Genomic DNA, 23,792 nt, shown 5'->3' with positions numbered 1-23,792 from the left:
TTCACCGAAAAATATTCACCGGTTTTCAAGATATTAGACTTTTACTTTTGTTTACTTTTTTGGGGATCTCCGCTGTTTCTAGCGACTTTATTTTAGAAGTGCGGCGTTTGCGGCAGATGTTGCGCGCAAATAGCATATACCACCGCGTGCTACAAAACGTTTTAGTCAAACATTTAAAAATCGTTAGATATTTGCGCTGACGTCACACATTCAGAGGGGTATTCCTAAGCATTAGCCTCTCTGAATCAAAATGCTGCAATTTTGAAATTCAATATTTCCGATTTAAGGCATTTCTCGATGTTGTGAGTGCCGAAACCGGTAATTGTGAGCCAGGGACCCCATTTTGGCTATCTCAACTCAAATCTAATGTTAAGGTGGGAGGGTCCCTTTAACGGAAATTTCTGAGTATGAGCGGCCGGCCGACCGGCCGGCCGGCCGTGCGGACGCTTTTGCGAGGCTTATATCTCAGCAACCACTTGACCGATTTACACGGGGTAATTTTTGTAGGGTAGCTTCATTCCTTCTACCAAGTATTGGACTATTCCCGATGCATGCGGGTGACCCCTTATGCACGTGCCACGCGCAAAACGAAGAGGTGTCAGTTTTGTAATTGTTGCAATATCTCGGTAACTACTTGGCCGATTGCGCTGAAAGTTGGCATGTAGGTAGGCACCCACTAGGCACTGCATATCCATGTGCCAGAGTTGGGGTGCTGCTGCACGTGCGCACGTGCAGGGGTCGTTTCCAGATCTCGAGAACGGCTGGACCGATGGCGCTCAAATTTGGTACACGGTTAGGGACCAGTTAGTAGGGTGCCGTGCACAAGTCAGTTGGGACCCATTCTGCACGTGCGCACGTGCAGGGTGCCGCTTCCAGATCTCGAGAACGGCTGGACCGATTGTGCTCAAATTTGGCACATCGCTAGAGACCGGTTAGTAGGGTGCCGTGCACAAGTCAGTTGGAGGTACCCCCTCGAAATTTCGCACGTGCAAGGCTCACCCTCTCGCTCGCTCCGTTACTCGCCCCAAAAGGCGTTATACTGGTACTTACTTGTTTCAAAAAAGCTACTAGCGCCATCAAACGTCATTTTGATGCGCTGATGAACTTATGAACTTAATTAATTTATTTAAGCTCACTTTATTTTTAAGTGAACTTTCAAGCTCACTTAAACTGGTAACAAAGCATACCATTCGATACGCATTGAGGTGCCCAGTTCACCTAAGCTTTTATCTTTGCTCTATCTTAATTAGATCAAAAGCTATAACCGAAAAACTTGTGACGTGTTTTAGCGACATTTTTATGTTTATATCCCCAAAACCCCTTGTATGTTGACCTAAAGTCACCAAAGTTACACAGAGGCGAGATTTTATATAAGCCCAACTACCCTGTAAATTTTGTGTTTCGAAATGCCATATGAGTCAATCACCAGGGTACCAAACCCCCTGGCCGCCCGCGTTATGAAAAAGTCCTTGGCCTGGCGAGGGTTAAATTTCGCATTTCAACTCGTCTACATAAGCAAAATCGACAAAATCGATTTTTACTTGATATAAAATTTCACAGCATTATTGACCTTACGGCTTAGAAATGCATTTCGTCTGTAGTTCAATGCTCCGAAAAAAGACAATGGGTAGGTAACATAACAATGAGCAGGCTGATTGCATGCGTTTCGTTTTGTTAATTGCTTGTTTTGAAAACCATTTATGATATTATGCAACAGCATAGGCTCCATTACTGCTATAGAGCAGTCATGGCAAAATTATGCAAAATTCAATAAGTTTGGTGTGGCGCTCAAACACATAATAAGGATGTATGCATGTACGTGTGTGACCAGCGGATTTTCAATGATCATGGCACGTGTTTTCCGGCGTCAAGATTCAAAGATACTCGCGACCGGCTCGAACGAGAGTTGGCGTTGCAGGTATGACGAGAATGGATGGTGTCGCCTGACCTTGGCCGAGCGGCGTCAGTCAGCGGCTGGCCGCCAGTGGGGAAGGTTGTGCGCCCGGGCGCGCTCTCGCTGTACGCCACAGGTCACCGTCAGCTCGCGCGCTCCGGCAGCCTGCAGTGTCTGTCCAGTCGGTCGGGCCGCTCACAGCGCCAGCGGCCGCTCAGCCAGCCCAGCCAGCCATGGGGTCCGTGGCCGAGTTCTACCGCGGTAAAGCGGTACTCATTACCGGTGGCACAGGATTCATGGGAAAGGTGCTGCTAGAAAAACTCTTGCGTTCTTGCCCGGGTGTGACCAAACTATATGTTATACTGCGACCGAAGAGGAACAAAAGCGTCAATGAACGCCGGGACATGCTGCTCAAAACTCAGGTAAGTGTAAGACCAGCACCCTTGTCTACCTATTTACCCGTGTATCCATGCGTATTTTCAACTATTTTATGCCGCTCAATTTGTTGTAGATAGTCGACCAGTCTATGCAATAAGCTAAGCACTTTATACGACCCTGTTGAGGTGCGTGAAAGTTATAAAAAATATTACGTACCTTTCAGATATTTGACTATTTGGCCTACGAGTCCAAATTATTTCTCGGTCTATCCCTATCACTTCTTTCTTTTTTGTACATCAAGCAGTTCTGGAAAAAGGATTTCTTAAACATCCAGACGAACCATGCACTTTCCACGGCGACAGGGATTAACGTATTGCGATAGTGTTGCAAAATCCGAAAATGTGAAATAACTGGTATGTTGCAAACCTTGGCAACCTTCCGGTGTCGGATTATCATTCCGGTTGATGTAAGAACGAACGTCACTGCAGGACTTTTACCAAGGAGCTCTGATAAAAATGCACTCATGCAATAGATGTATGCTGTCGTTCTGATCTATAACTGACGAAAAATAGTCAACAATCATTTATAGGTACTTATTTGCTTAACACCAAGCTCGCCCATCATTCTGGCAAAAGAAGAAGCAAAAATGGCCAGAAAAAATACAGTGCTTTATTTTTGTTTTATTGGTCTTGAAATATTTGGCATAGGAGGCATGAAAAATAATGACAGCATTTTGAATAATTATCTGTAGCTTTAAAATCATCACATCAGGAAATTATTATGAATTATCGCTATGTCTCGAACAAAAATGCATTTATTATCATTTAAATTTTTTAACCTTAAACGAAATTTCGCTCTTTATGCTGGTGACATTTTTGTCATCAGCAGACCCTATAAGCTCTCTGGCTGGTAACAGTTACAACCGTGCAAATGGATCTAGGTAACTAATTTATTTAAAATTTATATCAAAGTTGTTATTGCTAACTCATATATGAGTACCTGAATGGCACGATCATTTCGTAGTAAACGACATGCAATCCTGGGAAGTCGTCCTGATCAGTATGCCACGCCACTGTCGTGGCCGCGTATGGTCATCGGCCCGTCATGACACGGCCGGGAAAGACGTCGGTAGTGGGGAGCTCACAGCAGGGCCTTGTTCTGCGGCACAGTCTACCCGTCCAGGGCAGTCCAGGGAATCAGCGAGCGGCCGCCGCGCCGGGCCGCGCCGCGGCACATGGAGTCGTGCTAGAGATCCCCCACAGCGGGGACGTAGATACGGGTTTTTGACACGATACAAGGAATGAACTGTGACCCGATCGTAGTAGCACGTGGCTTGTTGCTAAGTCACGTTAGCTTTTGCGTTATTTCGGCATCTTTTCACAACACGCAAGCAAAAGAGCAATGAAATACCTTCCATGTAGTCGGTTACGACTAACAAATATGCATTTGGTAGTGGGCTTACATTGCGAAGATTCAAAACTAAGCTCAACTATTACGGAATGTTAAATATACTGATAACACCCCGTACGGATCTCTGAGTTATGCAGTAATCGCTTATCAAAGCTTCTCTTCAAATGGATTGCACCATTCGCTGCCCATTTTGAGTCTTACCAAGCTATCTGTGCAGATCTTGCTTGTCTCTAAGCCCGCTAGCTATCAAACATGCAATTAGAGTCATAAAAAGATCACAAGGATTACTGATCTGATTTTCGAGACTCTATTCACCCTGGATAACACTGAGCTCGACGCACACAATTGTCCATGGCCCTGATACAATGACAGATATAGAAAATGGATTTGGTAAAATTATTGTGCGTTGTTAAAATATTCAAACGCGGACATTTTGTTTGATCAGAAGAGCAGGTTACCATTCTAGATTTGCTGCCACGTGCACGGGTTTTAGAGGAGTGACCTAAATAGTTTTAGGGATGACGAGTACCTTCCTAAAAATAATTTATTTTTCGGTGCCCACGAAGCATTAAACAGCGAAGAATGTTGCATGCCGCAACATAATGTAGAATATGTAGGGTAAGGTGCCTAATTAGCGACCCCCTTAATTTGAACCGTCATTGCTCACGCTCTGTGGGTGCCACTGTATTACTGGCTTGATTTTCGGAGAGACCGTTCATTTTTCTATTAAAATACAGTCATTGTCTGCCCCAATATTCACTAACTTATTTGTAGTGAGCATTTTGGCAAACCATTGCAAAAAACGCTAATAGGGAACTCTTCCCGATTAGCGACCGGGGAGGGTCGCTAATAAGTCTATGGGTTTCCCCATATTAAAAATGGCAAAAAATGCGACGCCTGAAAAGATGAAATATGATCTCAAAAAGGTAACCTATACGCAAAGCACTCAATTACTCGAACAGGAACGTTTATCCAACACATTTGCGTAAGTAAAAACTGATCACGTGGTGCATCGAAGGCGAAAAGAAGGCGGAAACCCAAATTTTGCGGGCTATCTCGTATGATATTCGAGGTCCGCGCTGAATTCGGCACCCCTGCAGTCGGTGACGACATTTGGCATCCCCTGCCACACATTGCAAGCTTCAGCAACACCTCATTTTCATTTCTCTCTTTTCCCCTTTCTTTCCCTTCTTGAGCTATTTGCGACCATGTCAGGCGCAAATTGGAAATATGAGTTGCGACACATTTTTAACCGTCATGCTGCGCACAGTTGAGCGATTCACTATGGGAAAACGGCAATCAATTGAAAAAGGAATGTCGATTCAGAATAATAAAGGTGCATCATCCTAATGTGCATCGCTTTTCATCAGAGAGGGCCCAAACATACACGTTTTGGATAAGAAACTCGTCATTTTTATTTAAACTCACCTGAAACGTCACACCAGAAACATCGACGACCGGAAAATAATTTTATTTGATAACCAAAGTATGGCTGACCTTTTGACAATATTTTTACCCCGTTTTCTCCTGCCAGTTTTTCTGTAGGGAGGTAGGTCGCAAATCGGAAAGGGTCGCTAATTAGGCACCTTACCCTATGCTATGGGGCGTGTTACAGAGTACCTATCTCTGCAATAAATGGGAGCTTAGCTGGTTGTTCGTTAATGCTGTTGAAGTTAATTGTATTTTTTATATAATTCGCTAATTTCGACTACGAGCTACGCTCATAACTCCTTTCAAGTGTCATAATTCCTTGCATAATATGTATTGCACGAACTGCCTTGAGCCTAACTTTGGCATATAAGGGAACGTCTTACATAGTGCAGGCCTGCTCCCCATCAGGCCATCTGCCGACCTCCCACCCGACGTCTCCAAATTCATCACCAGTTTGCAGCTTTCTATTGAGCGTTCCACTGTCTCCTGGTCAGTAAAGTACGCCCTGTCCGAGCAGATGGTCGCAGTTTGGGCCCTGGGCGGGCGCTATGGACCCCAGACTCTGCCCCCGCCGCGCCGGCCGGGCGGCGTCTCCAAACCTAGCGGTGGCGGTGGTCGCCAATGAGATGCGTCCGCCGGCGGCGGGCTGACCTCGCCCGGCCCAGTCGTATCGGCGCATCGGGCGGCGGCTGCAGCGTGCTGAACGGCATACCGGCGCCCGGCCGGCCGGACCGACTTTAAAAGGACCGCAGGGGACGGTCAGGGGGACGGCTAGCTGTCGGCGGAGAAATGCCAGTCCGTCACCTATACCCACTCCCGAAAAGGAGATGGTCGGAGCGAGAGGCTGACTGCCGAACTCAAACTCTTAACCCGACTCTTTATGGGAGACTAGAGTTATGATCTGCGTGCTGTGTGAGTGGAGCTTGGAAGGATGGATTGCACCCACACTTTTATCAATTTATGGGTACGATCCAGTCGTAATTTAAATGGATCGCAAAAGTTCTTTTCGGACATATCCCTCTATCTTTTGTCAGTAAATTGTGATGAGAAAAGCCGTGATGATTTCCCAATGGTCAGTAGTTATTTCTGAGGCCCCGGCCGAGGGTTCTGGTGACTTCCGACCTCCACTCGCTGCCGCGTAAGCTGCTAATTACCAGTGTACGCAGTCAGTCGGCGGGCTGAATGTGCGCAGATTGGTCCAGTTTGGCGAGTGTTCCGCTTGGGGACCAAGGTGACCGGGACCGGAGCCAACCGGTGATGTCATCACATCCCACGGGATTGGTGCTGCAATCACAATTACGAGTCGTTTTATGATACCGTCATATTAGAGCGTTTGTTGCTAGCCTGTTCTCTAGCTAGGGAATTAGTTTGATGATCTTGTTGATAACGTTTATTGATTATCTTCGGTTCGTAACGTCGTGCTTATTATGCCATTTTTGACCTGCTGGTGCTGAAACCCTTAGCCAATGAAGAACGATTTCTCAAGCACAAAGCTGACGTAATGTATTATCGGTGTAGCATATATGGCCACGGGCTCGAGGACTCCACTAGCATGTCCAGTACGTCCGTCCACGGACGGATCATACATCAGCCGACCGATCCCGCCAACTCGAGGCTACACCGGGCATCTCCGGGCCTCCTGTTGGGCCTCTGGGCCTTCTGAATCCCCCAGCCGGCTGCAGCTGCTCCCCCGCAGCTCAGGGCCGCGGAGTCAGTCAGCACTCACCCGAGCCGCAGCCGCCCACCGGGGTCTGACCAGTGGCAACTGGTGTGAGCGCGCCGCTCGCTCCCTGCATAATCCCGTCCATACAGGGCGCTCGTCCTCCGCCCATCGGCGGCCGCCGAACCCTAATCCCATGGCTGCGGCAGGAGGAGCTCAGCTGCGGCTCTGAGACCAGAGAGGAGCCCCGGTATGCGCAGCACCTGTGATCATATACAGTCTCCCCGGCAGACGCCCAGCAAGGCCAATAGAGAGGCGAGAGCAGGCTCACCTCTGAGTCCAAGGAATAGCAAAACATGAGACAGCCTAGAGGGCGGAATAAACACCTCATAAAACTAGTTTGACTCATGGCTTCTCGCGAACGGCAGTCAGTCTCCCCTCTCTTAGCTTTATGTGTCAGCGCATAAATTATTGGTGCGATCACGTGCCGTCATCTTTTTCCGGTGACATGTTCCCCTGAGGTGTATCCCGGAGGTCTGCAGGTACCCCCCCCCCATCGTTCGACGGTCACTGACCGGAAGGACGGCCATCGATTGGAATCGGCGGCGCTCCGTAAGCAATACCGGGCGGTCGGTGGCGCCGGTTCGACCGCGGCTCCTCCGCGGTCAGCTCGATATCGACCGGTCCGACCTGCCCGACCTCCGGCCGCGGTCATACACCGGTATGACTCGTTCAGCCCCGCATACCTCCGGGAATGCTCCAGACCTCGTCCGTGGCGCCGCGTCCATGGCTCTGGCGACTCGTCACATGGGCCGTGCGGGGGGAGACATGGGTGTTTACCCGGCGACCCGGGTCGGCCGGCACGAGGTCGCAGGACTGCAGCACTGACCGCTGCACGCGGCAGCCTTGGGAAATCCCAGTCCTGCCGAGGCCGTCTCGGCGGCGCGGCCGCTTTGCATGTGGGGTCAGCCGGCCGCTGCTGCGGTCAGCGATGCGCCGGAATAAATCTCGGCACGGTGCGCGTCACTGCGCTGGCATGTGGCGCCGGTGTGAGGCTGCATGACGCGGCATTCCTCGCAGCGGCGGCGGCAGACGACTCACCCCATGACCACGGGCCATGAGAATGAATGAACCACCCCAGCTCTGTGTGCTACCGCGTCATTAAACTCACCAACTGCCCATTATTCTATTAGCCGCGACAAATAGGGGGCGTTTCGGTTAGACATGGTGCGTAATTATCTTGACGTGAGTATCTTCACACTCCATAAATCAGTTACGACCATGAGCCATGAATCATGACCAAACGGCTCTGTGCAGCTAGCTATGAGGTGCAGGCGAGGCTGAACAGCCTTCCGGGCGTCCCGAATCGAGCCAGGAGCATGACCAGCCGACCATAACGGCTCATTGCAACTCGTTCGGCAAGGGCAGGTGCGCCCTAATCGACTTCCAATCGCCGGGTGTCCCGTCCTTCCGTCTGAGCTGCCCAGGTGTGCCGCGGTCGGCCGCCGTCCCGCTCGGTCCCGCTCGGTCCCCGCACGGTCCCGCTCAGTGATTTGCCGGCCGGTCCGCTGCCCGGAGTCAGTGACCGATCCGTCTGCGACCTTGATCGTGCTCGACTGTTGCCTGGCCGGGACCGGCAGTCCGTTCCGGGCCGGTCGCCGATTGGAGCAGCCTCTGCCGCCGAGGACCGGCGCGACTCTTGGCATTCCTGGACGGATTGTATCGTCTGGGGACGCTGCGCTCCAGTGGCCGGCTGACGGACTGCGCCGCGTCGCCTCGGGTCACCGGTCGGCCGGCCTGCCACCTGGGTACATGCAGCAGGTGCTGGGCCGCGCGGAGTCGGTCTAGCTGATGGCATCACAATTGGATAGGCGGGGCGACGCCAGCCAGGTGGCTGTAAAAGCTGCAATTCGTTTCGTTTCAGCATCCATATCAAGGGTGTGTCCGCTTAGCGTGATCAGCAAGCAGTAATTAGAGCGTTTTACCTTTTGCAAGGTGCCTATCTAGCGGCAGTCGTCAGATGAATGAAAATGCCAATCAGGAAATGCCATTATTTTTGCGGCTCGTTTCAACCGTTATTTTTTGTTCAGATTTTCCGCTGTCTGTTAATTTTATTCTCACTTCACAAAACGCATGTGTTTCCCACGGGCTTGGTTTATGTGCATGCATTTATGCATTTATTCAGCGCAGGCCGTACCATGAGAGCTGAATCGAGATGTTTTAGCCTAGCAGCTAGAGTTGTATTGAGACGGATGGGTCTCACGATGCCGATCGATGTAGCAGTTCAGCACAGTCACGTGGCCATTCTCAAGGTCTGGTCTGTCCCATCTGCTCGGCAACAGCCGCAAACTGACTCATTTCATACGCCGAATCCTGCAACAGCGACACAACTGTGGATCATCCGTATCGCAGGCGACATTTGTGCGTTTCAATGGCGTTATTTCATGCATGCTTGTCTGGCAGTGCGATCACTGAAGTCTAACACGGCGATCGGCAGGCTCGTTATGCCGTATGTGTTGGGCTAGTCACTGGTGACGGGAGTTTCAGGCTCAGTGCGCTCCTCAGGACGCTGGTAAACAGCAGGCGGTCTCTGATTGCCCTCTTTATGTACCGTTCGCTTAATTAACTCGGTCTTCCGGTGCTATAACCACCCAGCTGCCATTCGCTGAGTATGGGGGACGGACCCGTCAGCTGTGGTGCTCCCAGCGGGCTCAGCAGAGCCGCACACCCCAAAAGTCCTCCCATGGTCCGGCGAGGTCGCCGCTCGGCCGGTCCGTCAGCAGGAGAGGCTCCGAAGCTCTGACCTCGGCCGCTGGCTCCTGGAAGCCTCTGAGCGGCAGAGCCCGCAGCTGCCCGCCCTTGGAGAGGCCCTCACAGCAGGGAGGGTCGCCAGTGTGTAAATGCTGCAGTGCCAGACCGGCCACATGTATAACGAAGGCTAACGATTGAGCCCCGGTGCCGCGGGGGAGCCAGCAAGCAGTGGGCGAGGTAGGCGACTGAGGGCTGAGGATGTGTCTGGAGTGCTCGCTGGAGGGGATCGCCCCGGTTCGCCCTTATTCGCCGTCAGGGGAAGGTGTCGGGTCTCTGCCGGAGGTCCCATGTGTGCGGGCTGTTCGTGGAGGTCCTGTGTGCGGGAGGCTGCCCCCAGGGGGCCTGTGTGAGCGGTTGGCTGTGTGTGGGGGGATGGCTGTGTAAGGAGCTGACCCCGGAGGCCCTCCGGGAGGAGGCGGCGCTGTGGCCCGCCGTGTCGCGCGGCCGGCCGGTGAAAGTGGGCGGCGCGCGACAGGTTGGACGGTGCAGCGCTGCAAGGTCGGCAGTGCCGGCGCGCCGCCAGCGTCTGACCACTTTCGGCGTGGCCCGGTCACCTGACCGGTCGCGGCCACAGGCGACCGGCGTCACCGGCCAGCGGCCCTGGCCGCCGCCGCCGCCGCCGCGCCGCTGCCAGCCAGCGTACCGTCCCGCCGCGCCGGCGGGCTGACACCTCTGTTCGATGACCTCCTTTGATGCGGCCGTGCCAGCCAAACCGGATGTCTTACTCGCTTGATGCAATCAAATACGCCCGATGGACTCGAACGACGGATCTGTGCGGTCTGATCCTCAGCTCCTTATGTCGACATGAGTTTATCAGCGAGCGCATCTCGCGCTCTGCGGTCTGCGGAGAACAGTCGGCTGCCGTGGCCTCGTAGCGGTGAGATACATTGAGATCGCCTGGTGATTGGTAACAATTTTAATTTATTGCCTTCCTACAGCGCGACAGCTGCCATACGTTTGGCGCTGTTGTATAGCAGACAAGGCGCTCGGATACTTGAATGACATTAGGTCGATGGCCTCACAAGTATCCAATAGGCGTTCTGACGTCAGTCTGCGCCAGACATCTACTGCAGTGCTCAGAGTTCTGCATAGCACTTTTTGTAATCTTCTTTTGACTCCAGCAGAAGTGCCCATTCCCCGTTCGACCTCAGCCGTCTGCTCGATATGGCTGGCTGTGGCCGGAGCGGTGTCTCCTGTACCGGCCAGTTGCCGAGCCCTCTCCTCCCCCTCCCCGGCCAAACGGCACTGGTCGCCGTACCCCTCCCCTGTGACGGACCCGTCCGGGCCGGCCGCTATTACGGTCTCTAACCGTCACCGGCAGCCTGTGACGGCCGACTAGTCTCAATGGCGCGGCAGTGTGTGCTAACGGCCGTCTTGTCTTTGCAGATTTTCGATTACCTGAAGAAGACCGACCCGGCGCAGCTGGATAAGGTGGTGGCCATTCCGGGCGACGTCATGCAGCCCGGCCTGGGCATCTCATCGGCCGACCGGCAAACTCTCGAGGATGAGGTAAGTGCCGCCGTCCGCCGTCCGCCGCCCGCCGTCCGCCGTCCGCCGTCCGCCGCCCGCCGCCCGCCGCCCGCCGCCCGGTGGCCTTGGAGGCGTGCGCTGCGGAACAGCATATCTGCAGGCGCTCGACGCTAGTGACATCTGTCGGCCGGAATGGAAGCTGATGTCACGTTCGCGACTTAATCGGGACGCCGTTCAGTGATGGCGACAATTCGAGTTGGGAGGGTTCCCGCCATCTCAGACCGCATGGCACGGCGATTTAAATGTTGTGTTCTATGAGTAAGCGACCAATGCTCTGTTCTAGGGTGCGGGCGATACAAGGGTAGGATATAGGTAAATTGATTCATATGTTATTATTTTTTCTATGTTCTGAATATCAATTTTTTATCTTAGGGTCGATGAGTACATATATAAATGGTGCTGTAGCTAAGTGTTTCAACATCCATGTTGATGGATAATGTAACCTTATGCAAACTCCCTCTTATAACGGAGCGCTGATGCAGAACCAAGTATAAGGGCTGAAGTCACAATGTGGTCTCGGTGTTTTATAAGGCTAAAGGCCTCCATTTAGAATGACAACTGCTGCTGTCTGCCGGCTGGTCCAGGAGCCGACCCCACTGCTGGGTTATCGCGGTCAATCGCCGACCTTTTTAGTGAACGCCGATGACAGACATCGAGGTCAGACAATAAGGGTGCGCTGGCATAAATTACGTCACCGATTTATGTAGATTTGGCCTCTGGTGGAGTGAACGATTGACTACAACAGGCTGAATTTGTGACATTAATCGGAACAAAAGACAGTTTGAATCAATGATAAGCATAGCATCAATCTTGAGTTCAACATTCCGGGATTTAAAAAAGACTTGCGTAAGTCGCGACTTTCAGTTGAATCATCGCGGTAGATGCGATTGATTCAGCTGCTGCCTGCGATGCAAAAATGATTAATGTGTTGTATCAACTACGCATGTGGTACTTGATAAATTGTACCAAATCATAAAGTAGTTATTTAGCTACTCAATGTCGGATATCATTTGATCGGTCTGCTGCCATTTGATTCGTATGGCTGAACGGCCGGCGCTGGGTCCGGTTGTCAGCTCAGCGGGGTTTGTGTAACAGTGTGAGGCAGTGAGTCACAGACCCGAGAACATGAACCGTGTCCGGGTCACCGACAGGGTTCTGTTTGCGTCATTCCTCTGTCCGCGTTTACAGTCAGTATAAGAAGGCGATTACGGGCGTCGCTGGTGTTTATAATTGCGCATAGCTCTTGCCCTCCGTTTGAAAATAATCATGATTATCTAGCATGAAAACTTTATGCATACAATAAATTCTCAGTTTTTGTTTGCTTTTTACCCATGAGATAGTGCTCTAAGGTGTTCATATGAAGGTAAAGTTGTGTATTCAAGATCCAGGCGACTGAACTCAGTTATTGATTTAAGCAACTGCAGCATGCAAATTTTCGTAGTTACCACATTCCCTGCAGACCATGAGTCATGACCTGTGGCATTGATTTAGAATCATGCAGAGTAAATGAAATCAAAGTACAATTGTAACGCCATCAATTCGTAATTGTAACATCCAGACATGTCCTCATTCCAGGTCAGCATTGTGTTCCACTCAGCAGCAACAGTCAAATTCGACGAAGTCCTCAAAGTTTCAGTTACCATGAACGTCAAAGGCACACAGTCATTGCTACATTTGGCGAAACGGATGCGAAATCTTGAGGTAAGGATGAACAGGCACACGTCATGTGCTCAGACTTTTTCAGCGATGTGCAATTTGGATGAGTAAAACATAACCAGTTAACCCTTTGTTTACATGTTCACTGTTGTGAGTTGTTTTTAATTATCAGGCACTTTAACTTGCACGTATTGATGCATTACAGTCCAGGTTAAGGAAGTTTGCGTTTCTCACCGCTCCTCCCGTCTGTGCAGGCCTTCATCCACGTGTCGACAGCGTACTGCAACTGTGACCGGGAGGTGATTGACGAGGTGGTCTACCCCAGTCCGGCCGACCCCAAAAAGGTCATGGAGATGGTCGAGTGGCTCGACGACGACGTGCTCGCCGACATCACTCCCAAGTGAGTCGCGGGGCCGGGTCGAGCCTAAAGGCGTGTCCAGGAGCTCAGCGGCATTAACCGGCACGCTGCTAACGCTCAGAGAAGGACGGACCTTGATCTTACATGACGCTGTGTTTTACTAGAATCTCTACATAATTCTCTTGTGTAATATCCTTAAAGCGTCAAACGACGGAGGGTGAGACGGGTTCTTGGAACGTGTCTGCTTTCCACTCATCATATAGGTACACCTGTAGTACTGTCCCTGTTTTGTGTTCGATTCCATTGGGAGCCCCGTACCGTTTAAGGGACGTCATGAGTTCGGTAGAGCCCTGTTGTGGTCTGGTGACGCCACAGTTTTGTCCATCGCCGTGACACGTCTCTCCTCTCTGCTGACAGGCTGCTGGGTAACCGGCCAAACACGTACACATACACCAAGGCGCTGGCCGAGAGCCTGATCGTCTCCGAGTGTGAAGACATGCCGGTGGCCATCGTCCGGCCCTCCATAGGTGAGTTACTTACCGTCAGCAGCGCCCTGGTGGGACGCCGAGGAGTGCCGCAGTGCGTCATGCATGCTTTGCCTCTCCTATACTGCTGGGCTGCACACTTATTTATGCATTTGGAGTATCGTTGCACTGTGTGTGATTTACGGTCTCTTGGGCTTATGAGTGCACGGCTCGTGATGACGTTTTTACCTACCGTTCTTGCAAATCTGAACTGGATCCTAAATTTGCGGTTCAGAAACAGGACACAGATGCCTTTAAGTCACTTAAGCTGAAAAAGAGCGTGAGCAGAAGACGTAGAGCAAGGTTATGAGCTGGTCTAAACCCACAACAGCGGATTTCTGCGTGCTGTTGCCATACACCTGGTCACGCAAGCAGAAACCTAGAGATCTTTCAGAGCCTCTCAAGGCCTCTGCGTTACGGCATCGTTAAGCTGTGTTCTTGTTCTGAAATCAATGGGCCAGCAGTCGCGGTACGGTTTCCCTCACGCTCCGACCTGTGCACGTGCAATGCGTGAATAACGGCACCTTTTGACGGCTCGCCGCCTGGATTAAGGTGAAGACGTTCCCAGGTCGACAGTATGTGGGTCCGACTCGACTTCGTGGAAAAACCAGCCTTATCTTGTATCAGCCAGCAATATAGTCAGGATGTATTTCAACGGACCCTTGCACTGTTACGTGCAATTTTTCGTAACCATATCTTATATTAACAACGTTAGCATGTACGAATTTGAGATGTCCTTGTTTTACTTGGTTTCACCTCGAAGCCTTTCCCATAACGATATGTTATATGTATCTTCAAAATTTGTGGGAACCTCTGCAATGCATGTCATAGAAAGCGGACACAAAACATTTGACGGTGGGGTGACCCATATGTTATTGCTACGTTTTGTTAAGAAGACGCATTAACGCATATAATATTTTTTGCGATTGCATAAAGGAAAATTGCAATAGGTTCAAAATCCGCTATAATTGAGTAACGCTAGACCGACGATTGGCTCATCCCGGCAACAGCGGCCCCTGCTGGCTGGGAATTGCCCGCCTGAGGAGCGACGAACCCGCGTGCCTAATCTGTGGCGGCATGTGTCGCAGCGCCGGGTCGCTCACAGACCGGACCTGAACGGACAGATTATACCGCGACAAATTAAAAGTCTACACGACGTGTCCCTGAAGCGGCTTGTGAATTCATTGTCGCTGATCCTCGCGGGCTTAGCTCTGCGGTGGATCGTGGGACGTTATATGTCGTTAATGACCCGGCCGACCGGCGTAAAGCGTTGTCAGGGACGCCACTCGGCGGCCTGCAGGCCGGGAATTCAGCGCGCCGCCTGAACGGCACAGGCTAGGGCTTCGTCTGCGCTTTGAGAGATTTCTTCATATCAACGAAAAAGGACGGTACTTGACTCGGTCAATTAGCATAATTGTTAACCAATTTAAAACGGTGAGACGTTTCGGTCAAAATTTCCCAATGTAAGTAAATGCGCATTGCGCATCTTGAGCGCCCCACCTCTCTAGCGCTCAATTCAAACTGTACCCATAAATGGTAGCGCTTCCTCATGCCGTAGCAGGCCTTGCACGTGATAGAATCAGCCGAACAGGGGCCGAGGCGGAGACATGCAGCCGGAATAAGCCCGCTGAAGGCTGCTCTGCTGCGCGGCGCGTGGCGCTGCAGTTTGTTTTGGAAGGCAAATGTCCCGCCTCGAGAGCATCCCACCGCCATAACGGACAGCACGGTGTTGGACGGCCTGTGGAGATGTGTCTCTCCAACACGGACTGCGCTCTCTGATCGCTCAGCTTCGTATACACAAGCTCTTTGTTCGTACATTTATTATATATCTACTGCAGTTAGGAAAATTAGTACCAACACGTGTATTAAAATTACAAAAAAAAAAACTATCAAAGCCCATATTTTTGTCAGCTATAACCATTGTCAGCCCTTCTCTGGTAGCCTTCGGTGAAGTCTTATGCATGAAGCTATTATTACATTCATTTTCTCATTCTACTCAGCTTTCGACAATAGGGATATTAGCAATGCTTGACTGACTGTTCAGTAAACAACCGAATGACGTAGAAACTCACTCGGAAGCTCGTGTCAAGATTTCTCCACTATGTTATTGCATATGAACCACCGTTGTGGTGCTGTGGTCCCGTATTGTGCCGCGCACGTGGCCCATTCGATCCGCCAGCTCGAACTGCGCTGACCGCAGAGCATCAGTCAGCCAGCCGCAGCACCACAGCGGCTGAGCGGCGGCTGAGCGGCGGCGGCGGTTATCCGCGTCGCCACGCTCGGCAGCACAGATTCTGTACCTCCGGAGAGCGCTGAGGAGACAGAGGGAGCCCTATCGGCGGGCCGGTGACACGGCACACGGCGCCGCGTGTCCGAGGGTGCGGGGTCGCCTGCGTAGGGCGCCGAACTGCAGACCGAGCCGCGGTGCGGGCAGTGACACCGACCGTGACCCGTCACACCGCCGTCACACCGCCGTCACACCGCCGTCACACCGCGCCGGGTCGGCCGGCTGAACGGCCGGTGATCAGATGGTCACACCGATCTGCCGGGCACGGTCACGGCAGCTGGACAACAGTCTGAGCGCCAGTCACCGTCTAACCGTCACAGGCATGTCAACCGTCACAGTCACCGTCTTACCGTATCAGTCACCGTCTTACCGTCTCAGTCACCGTCTTACCGTCCAAGACACCGTCTAACCGTTTCAGCCACCGTTTACCTTTCACAATCCCCCTTTAACCATCACAGTAACCGTCTAATCGTCACAGACACCAGCAAGTCACCGTCTGTCTAGTGCAGTGAACCGCAGGCGCTCGCAGTGACCGTTCAGAGTTGGACGGGCATCGGTGCATTCAAGCAGCCACAGCGTCCCATTGAGGGCGTGGGATATCCATCAGCGCGTTAGACGCTGTCTGATGTGGCTTTTATGGCTCTGGGGGCGCGCCAGGGTCGGCAGCCGCGCAGCTCCGGCGCGAGGGCCCTCCCGCGGCGCCAGGTGCGGGGCCAGCGGCGTGAGAACGCCCCAATGCAACGGGACGGGCTGCGTCCGTCGCAGTCAGTGGACACTGACGGCCACCTGCACATGCACGATCAGTCTGTGCGGACAGCCGGCGATGAAATAAGGTGCCGAGAGCCACACCTGTCTGTCTGGGCCGACTTCCGAGTCGTGTCGGGACGCGGCCGCTGGGACAGGTGTGTGGTCTCGGGGCAGGGGCAGAGCCGGAGGTACGGACCGTCCACACGGCCGGCTGAGGGCGCGCGGGACACGGCACCTGACCCCGGCCCCCGACCAGGGGGCAGGAGCCTCCTCAAGGCCACAGCTGCCAGTGATGACCCAAGGTCAGACTGCAGGGCCCGCTGCCCAGGGATCGTCTAACATTGTCGGGGCATTTGGCCTCCATGATCTCCTGTACAATCACTAGACAGCACGGAGGAAGCTGACGCAAGCATCTTAATGAGCCGTTGCAAATGATTTTGTGTACTTGGAGACGGATGAAAATGCATTTTTGACAAGTTTACCTTGAATGAGCATGCCTACCCGATCCGCGAAATAAGACTCGCTAGGTTTCGGCATGCAATGCGATGTTTTGCATTCCCCATGAAATGCTGGGCTAGATGTCACTTAGCGATGGAAATAAATTTCAGCTGTTTTGATTGATGGCCCATGCGGTGCCTCAGGTATTAGATGCGAGCCTGTCCTGAATTCGGTAGGCCGTCTGGGCATGGTTCGATGCAGATGTCTACCGTAAAATCGCGTATCGGTATGTATGGATTGTTAACGTCGCGGGAGTTTGACATACCATCGTCCGACCTCAGTTTGACCATCGATCCGCTTACTGGAACGCAGTAGTGGGATATTATCTGTCATGTCCTCGACCCGCTGGACTGAGCTCTGTGGCCCGATAGACGGCCTACCTTTACCGCCGTGACCTGACCACCTCTGTCCGTCCACAGTGACCTGCGCCTGGAAGGAGCCGCTGCCGGGCTGGGTAGACAACTTCAACGGGCCGACGGGCATGATCGCCGGCGCCGGAAAGGGCCTGATGCGCACACTGCTCTGCCACGAGGACCTGGTGGCCGACGTGGTGCCCGTGGACGTGCCCATCAACCTGATGATCACGGCTGCCTGGTACACGGCCGTCAGAAGGTGAGCGCCGAGCCGAGCTGGCCGGCAGCCGGGGAGAGGCAGAGACAGAGAGAAAGGAGAACGGCCGCCGTCATGAATGTTATGTTTCATAGATAACAAGAGTCATGCTATCTATAGTTTCCTGAGAAAAAAAAAATCGAACAAATCTGAATAATGTTAAGGGCAGCTATGAAGTAATAAATATGCATATTTATGCTGAGATATTTATTATGAAAACTTTTGGTTGTGTCATTGTAATACCTACTGCATGTTGGGTAATGTTCTTTTACAAGTGATTTTAAATTCGTAAAGAAAATCGTATTATACGCATCGTATGTCATGATTCAAACGGTTTTTTGTCTACGGCCATGCTCAATGTTAATCCCATCAACGTCTTGAAAGAGCCGCTCCCCGTCTGCTCGGTGCAAAGCACGGGCCGGGGATGTCGCTGACTTCACCGGCCGCTATGTGAGGGAAACTTGAGCCGCCGCGCCGGCCGGCAGCCTGCCTTCATGTGAGCGGACGGCGATGAGATGCAGCAGCTCATCCAAACTGACGTCCCGCCACTACAGCTGGCACTGACACCGTCTCCTGGGGCGAAATCTGCTACAGTGGACTCTGTAGCTCGTACCTGAGCTCGGTAACCCGTACCACGCTCCGTACCAAGTTCTGTGACCGGTATCTGACCCCGTACCGCGCTCTGTATCGAGCTCTGTGGCCCGGCTGACGGCCGGAGCAGGAAGTGCAGCCGTCGGAGGCCCCCGAAGGTGCGGGATGATTACCAGCCCGGAGACAACTGGTGCAGGGGAGCGGCAGAGCGGCAGGGGAGGGGCAGAGGGGGTGAAGAGCCTCCTGCAGCGCTAAGGCCGCGCCGAGCAGCGCCCGACCCTGACTGCTGACCGCGGCACTTCCGAGATCGGCCCGCACCTGCGAGCCGCCCAGTACCGCCGCCGCCGCCGGTGCGCTCAGATAAAGCGATCCGGTGCAGCGTGCCCGGTCGGGGATCAGACATTGTTGGGGGGCCGCCAGCGGGCCCCGCGCCGGCGCCAGGCGCGCCACTCTCAGCCGGCGTATTTGGCGCGCGCGCGCGGCCACCGGCGCCTCAGCGGGGCCGCGCAGGCAGATCTCTCTGCTCCCCAGAGCCGGATGCCGTGTGCCAAATACACAGGAGGACCAGCCCTCTGTTTCATGTGCCGGCGCCGGCCTTTCACTTTCCTCGGCGGCTGAAGCCGGAAGCTGTGGCGCTCGGCGCTGCCCGAGCGGCGCGCTCGTGCGGCGCGCGCGCCGGCGGTGGCCGACTGCTGTTTGTTCGCCACTGAGCCGGCACGGGCCCGCGCGGCGCGCACGCGTGCCCAAAGGTTCGGGCGGCGGCCGGCGCACGGCGCGGTGGCGACACGGGAAACCGGACACGATGGATGCACACCGCCGCACAGGCGGACACGGAGACGGAGACGAGTACGGAGACGGAGACGGGGACGGAGACGGAGACGGAGACGGAGACGGAGACGGAGACGGAGACGGAGACGGAGACGGAGACGGAGACGGAATTAGAACGGATATCTAAATGGATCAGATGTGTAAGTTGAGGTGCGAATAGATACAGCGAATACGGAAGCATAAATAGGACAGCCAATGACATACGCCTGTCGTCAGCTGTCGCGGCCGCAGACGCGCATCCCCGGCCGCGCCGTGGGAGAGCGCCGTTTTTCTGCGGCGAAAGTGGAATAACGGCCACGGCCGAGGGCCAGTGAGCCGATCATTGTGTCGGCGGCGGAGGGATACCCTGTTCGGCTCGGTTTCTGAGTTTCGTCACCGTCTACGTCACCGACCGGAACTCACGTTCCCGAGTCAAACAATGCGCGTGGTTTCAGCCGACTCCGTCGCGGCCCAGTTCAACTGTCACTTTTACTTGGCCGAGACCCGCTAGGTGCGCGCTATTTTTTGTTTGTTTGTTTATTCGATATGCGCTGGCCACGACCAATTACAGCGGCGGCCGGTGGCTAAAAACTGGCCCGGCTGCGGCTCACCGGAGCGCCGAGAGGAGGTCGACCGCGCCGGCACGCCCTGTTGCTGCCCGGCGCCGCCGAGCGGTCTTTGTTGTCGCCGCGGAGGGCGAGCGGCGGTCCGGCGATCTGCAGCGGGCCACACCGGGTCCGTTAGTGGAGGGTGCCGACCCTCCGGAGATCTGCAGCCCGGGTTGTTTTGTTCGTGGCAATACCCGTTACGGAGATATCGGTGAACGGGATTCCGGTGTTAAACGGTGCGCAGTGCCGTATCGCAGTAGGTCGCGGAAGGTCATCGAATCGCAGCATGTCATCGAACCATTGTATAGCTATAGTATCTCGGCGTCATCACCCATGGATATCGCCACTTCACGGCGAGTTAACCAAACTGTGGGAGCGGAACTGACACTGCGATGCCTCGATGTAGATTTGTGAGACCCGGCGGTCCCGCTAACTCTGGTTTTGTCTCTCCCTCAGCCCGCGGCACCCGACCGTGTACAACTGCGCGTCCGGCAGCATCCGACCGATCCGGTGGCGCGAGGTGCGCGTCTGGGGCGAGCTCGAGCTGCGTGAGAACCCCATGTGCAACGTGCTCTGGTACCCGGGCGGCAGCTTCACCAGCTCGCCGCTGGCCAACAAGTTCTGGGTGGTGGTGTGCCACTTCATCCCGGCCTACATCCTCGACGCCGTCATCATGCTCTGCGGACACAAGCCACTGTGAGTTGCAGGGAATGGTGGGGGACGGTGGGGGAGGGGAGGGGAGGGGAGGGGAGGGGTCACTGACAGAGGAAGGGCAGACCGCTGGGAAGGGAGGGAGGGGAGGGGTCACTGACTGAGGAAGGGCAGACGGCTGGGCAGGGAGGCAGGGTCAGGGCCAGAGGGCTGGGGTCGGTGGAGCGGAGGGGTCACTGTCTGATGAAGGACGGAGCCGACGAGGGAGCGTTGGGGCTGTATAGCCGGTGAGGAAGCGACATATCATGCAAAGTAGTTCTCAACACGAGTCGCGGCTGCCGTTTCAAGGCCAGTCTGTGGTTCTCATAAATATAAGATCGCCAGGGCTCGGGTTGTGGCGTAAATATGCATTACGCCTTAGCTGACTGAGAGTGAGGTGGCATTATAGGCGACTGCAGTGTGGGCACACTGTAATAATGCTATGTGCTCCGTTTCAGGCTGGTGCGCATCCACAAGCGGATGCTGAAGGCGTCCAACTGCCTGACCTACTTCACCACGCACCAGTGGACGTTCAAGTCGAACAACGTGCTGTCTCTTCTGGGCGAGATGTCCGAGCACGACCGGCAGGAGTTCCACTTCGACATGAAGGTGGGTGGCGTGTTCGCCAGCTCGAGCCGCGGACTACCGCGCCGTCCCGCGCGGTCCATTCATTGTCACTGGCTGTGCCGGCCAGCCCAGTCTCCTGCACCGACCCCCGGCCGTCCAACAGGAATGCAGTCGGTATTGCCTCAGCGGCCCATCCGTTCTTCGTTCGGCTTTCCTCTTCCCCGCATCATTAACCTACTTCGGCACGGGGCTTTGGAATTTATCGCCGGCGCAGCTGCGCGCTGCCGCCGTGCGTCCGTGCCGGTGTGTTGCGTCACCGCCGCCGCCGCCGCCGCCGCCGCCGCCGCGCCGTCTGTTCGCCACGGCGCCGCCGGACTGACCCCCCCTCCCCCGCCCCTGCAGGATCTCGACTGGCGGAAGTACCTGGCCATCTATTGCATCGGCGTGCGCCGCTTCATCCTGAAGGAGGACGATGACATGGAGAAATCGCGCCGCCACCTGCGCAGGTGGGTGTTGGGTCGCCGCCGCGCCGCGCCGCGCCGGTCCGGTGTGCGGAGCCTCTCCGCCGCTGCGGACTAATCCCTGTCCATTGAGCGAGATGGAAATGGCACCGATATGGGCATGACACCGTTCACAGTAGCCGTGTTCGGTCATTGGCGCCGGGGTGTTAGTTTTGCAGGCAGCTCTCCGGGCGGGCCCGTGTGGCGTGTTTACTGTTCACCACTTAGCACGAGTGCCTGTTGAGGTGCCTCATCACGCCACTCCCGACTCCCGTTCTGCAAACCGGCCGTTTGTATACCCGTGTCGTTTACAGCCTCTAGTGGGCGCTTTGATCGTCCGATCATCGGGTGCATGGTGCACTGAGTAGTAGTAAACACGGCTCTTCAAGCACATTGCTTCATTATGAGCTACTGGAGCTCGGCGGGACACGCTCCGCGTGCCTGTGCCTATTTTAGTCGGCGTGCCGCCCCACTGCGCCGGGAGGGTCCCACATATATCGTCTGCAGACGGAGCACGTGGTGGACCGTGCAGCTCTGCCGGCCATCAATTAGCGGTGCGTGCGCCGGCTGCACGCTGCCGCCGCCGGCGCCCCGCGGGGAAGGACAGGGAGCGAGGGAGAGCGGAGAGCGAGCGGAGAGCTCGCCCGCCCGCCGGTCGCTGACCCTGCGCCGCCGCTGCCCTCAGGATGTATTACGTGCAGGAGGCGTGTCGTCTGCTGTTCTTCCTGCTGACGTGGCGGACGCTGCTGAACCGCTCGGAGACGGCCCGCGCCCTCTGGTCGTCGCTGCTGACGCTGCTGCGCAGCATGATGCCGGCCGTGCTGGCGCCGCTCACCAGCTAGCTCGCTAGCCCCGTGCAGCGGCGCGGCCGCCCGGCTGCCCGTCCGGCCGGCGCGCAGTGGACCCTCGTCACCGCCTCCATCGCCCGTCTCTCGGCCGCCGACAGTCGCCGAGCGCGAGTCCAAATCCCGACACACGTCCGCTGAACCGCACACAGCCAGAGACAGATCGCCATACCGCTGCTGGCTGCGCCGGAGGGCATGCGTGCACTAGTCCAAGGACATATACACTGCTGATCGATAGAAAATCCGGTACTGCGCCGGTGCTGCAGCCCAGGGGGCGGCGCCCCCTCCGCTGAGGGGGGCGGCCGCTCGCGCACGGACGCACACACTGCAGGCTCAACGAGTGTGAAATCAAAACGACGCTGGCCGCCGCAGGCTGGCGACGAGCGAATCGACGTACACGTGCGACCGAATGAGTGCCGCCGGCGCCCCGGACACTAGTGGGCGCCGGCAGAGCGAGCGAGCGAGCCGAATGACTGCCGAGCTGGATGCATGTGAGTGTCCTGCGTGCGCCTCGCGCTTGTGTGACAAATTGACTGTTGAACGGTTGGCTGGCTAGTTAAATATTTAGGAGAGCGTGTGATGAGCGGAACGGTTAATTATATCGGAGTGAATGAGGCCTGCTTGCAGTTGCGTGGACCAGCCGAGAGCGCGCGTGGAAGGTACACACCGCGTTCGGTGTTTTTATGCTCAGAGTTGAACTCTCCTTTACAGAGTTGAATGGTTTCTGTTGAGGCAGCTATGTCCGTCCGTCAGAGCGTTATCGGAGTTGAACGTTATCGGCTCATATCGGAGCGCTTTCTGTTCGAGTTGTGCGCTGTCCGTTGCGAGCCGAGTGTTTTTTGGTTGCCGAGTTGTGTGCGTGACGCCTTGCGCCGCCCATGTGATGACTCCTTGTTAAGAACGCGCAGTGCATGAGACCAAACGCTCTCGACCAATGTCTGTAGATTTAAGTGGTTAACTTTAAGCTCTGTTTCTGCGCTGCCGATGACTTGCTCACTCTCACGGGTTTCAGCGCGCGTCCGGCAGCGCGTTCGACTCCGGGCCCGTGCGGTCCGTCCCGCGCGCGCGGCGCAGCTTCTGACCCCGGCACAGGGCGCGCCCGTTTGTTGTTGACTTCCGTCCGAACCCAGGGTGCTCGGGGGCGCAGCGACCGCCGGCGCCCCGGGCGCCCTCGACGGTGCCCCGGGCGCCGGCCGGCCGGGCGCCCTCTGAGAGCTGTACATAGCTGCGCTGCCGCGTGGCCGCGTTATATTTTTCCTCAATAAATCAGGACGAGACGAGCGCGTCGTTTATGTGTCTGTTGTGTGAGACGGCGCCTGCCATGGGGCGGAGGCCGCAGTGTTTTGTATGCTGCCGACTGCCGCTCGCCGGTCGGCTGACGTGCCGGTTTC

The 23,792-nt window shown here is 54.9% G+C and overlaps 1 protein-coding gene across 1 annotated transcript; it reads left to right on the top strand.

The window, feature by feature from the left end:
• Positions 1–1,895: 1,895 nt before the first annotated feature.
• Positions 1,896–23,681, top strand: LOC122387458 (putative fatty acyl-CoA reductase CG5065). The gene is made up of 10 exons (XM_043377667.1): positions 1,896–2,316; positions 10,971–11,093; positions 12,690–12,815; positions 13,025–13,170; positions 13,546–13,655; positions 17,604–17,796; positions 20,256–20,495; positions 20,948–21,098; positions 21,459–21,562; positions 22,242–23,681. Exons 1-10 carry the CDS (start codon positions 2,128–2,130, stop codon positions 22,396–22,398), a joined length of 1,539 nt encoding a protein of 512 aa, XP_043233602.1. The 5' UTR covers positions 1,896–2,127; the 3' UTR covers positions 22,399–23,681.
• Positions 23,682–23,792: the final 111 nt, after the last annotated feature.

The sequence above is a fragment of the Amphibalanus amphitrite genome, unplaced genomic scaffold, assembly GCF_019059575.1.
Source record: "Amphibalanus amphitrite isolate SeventyFive unplaced genomic scaffold, NRLGWU_Aamphi_draft 000016F_arrow, whole genome shotgun sequence".
In the NCBI taxonomy this organism is placed as follows: Eukaryota; Metazoa; Arthropoda; class Thecostraca; order Balanomorpha; family Balanidae; genus Amphibalanus; species Amphibalanus amphitrite.
Note: the sequence above shows the minus strand (reverse complement) of the source record. Positions and strands in the feature narration are given on the sequence as shown.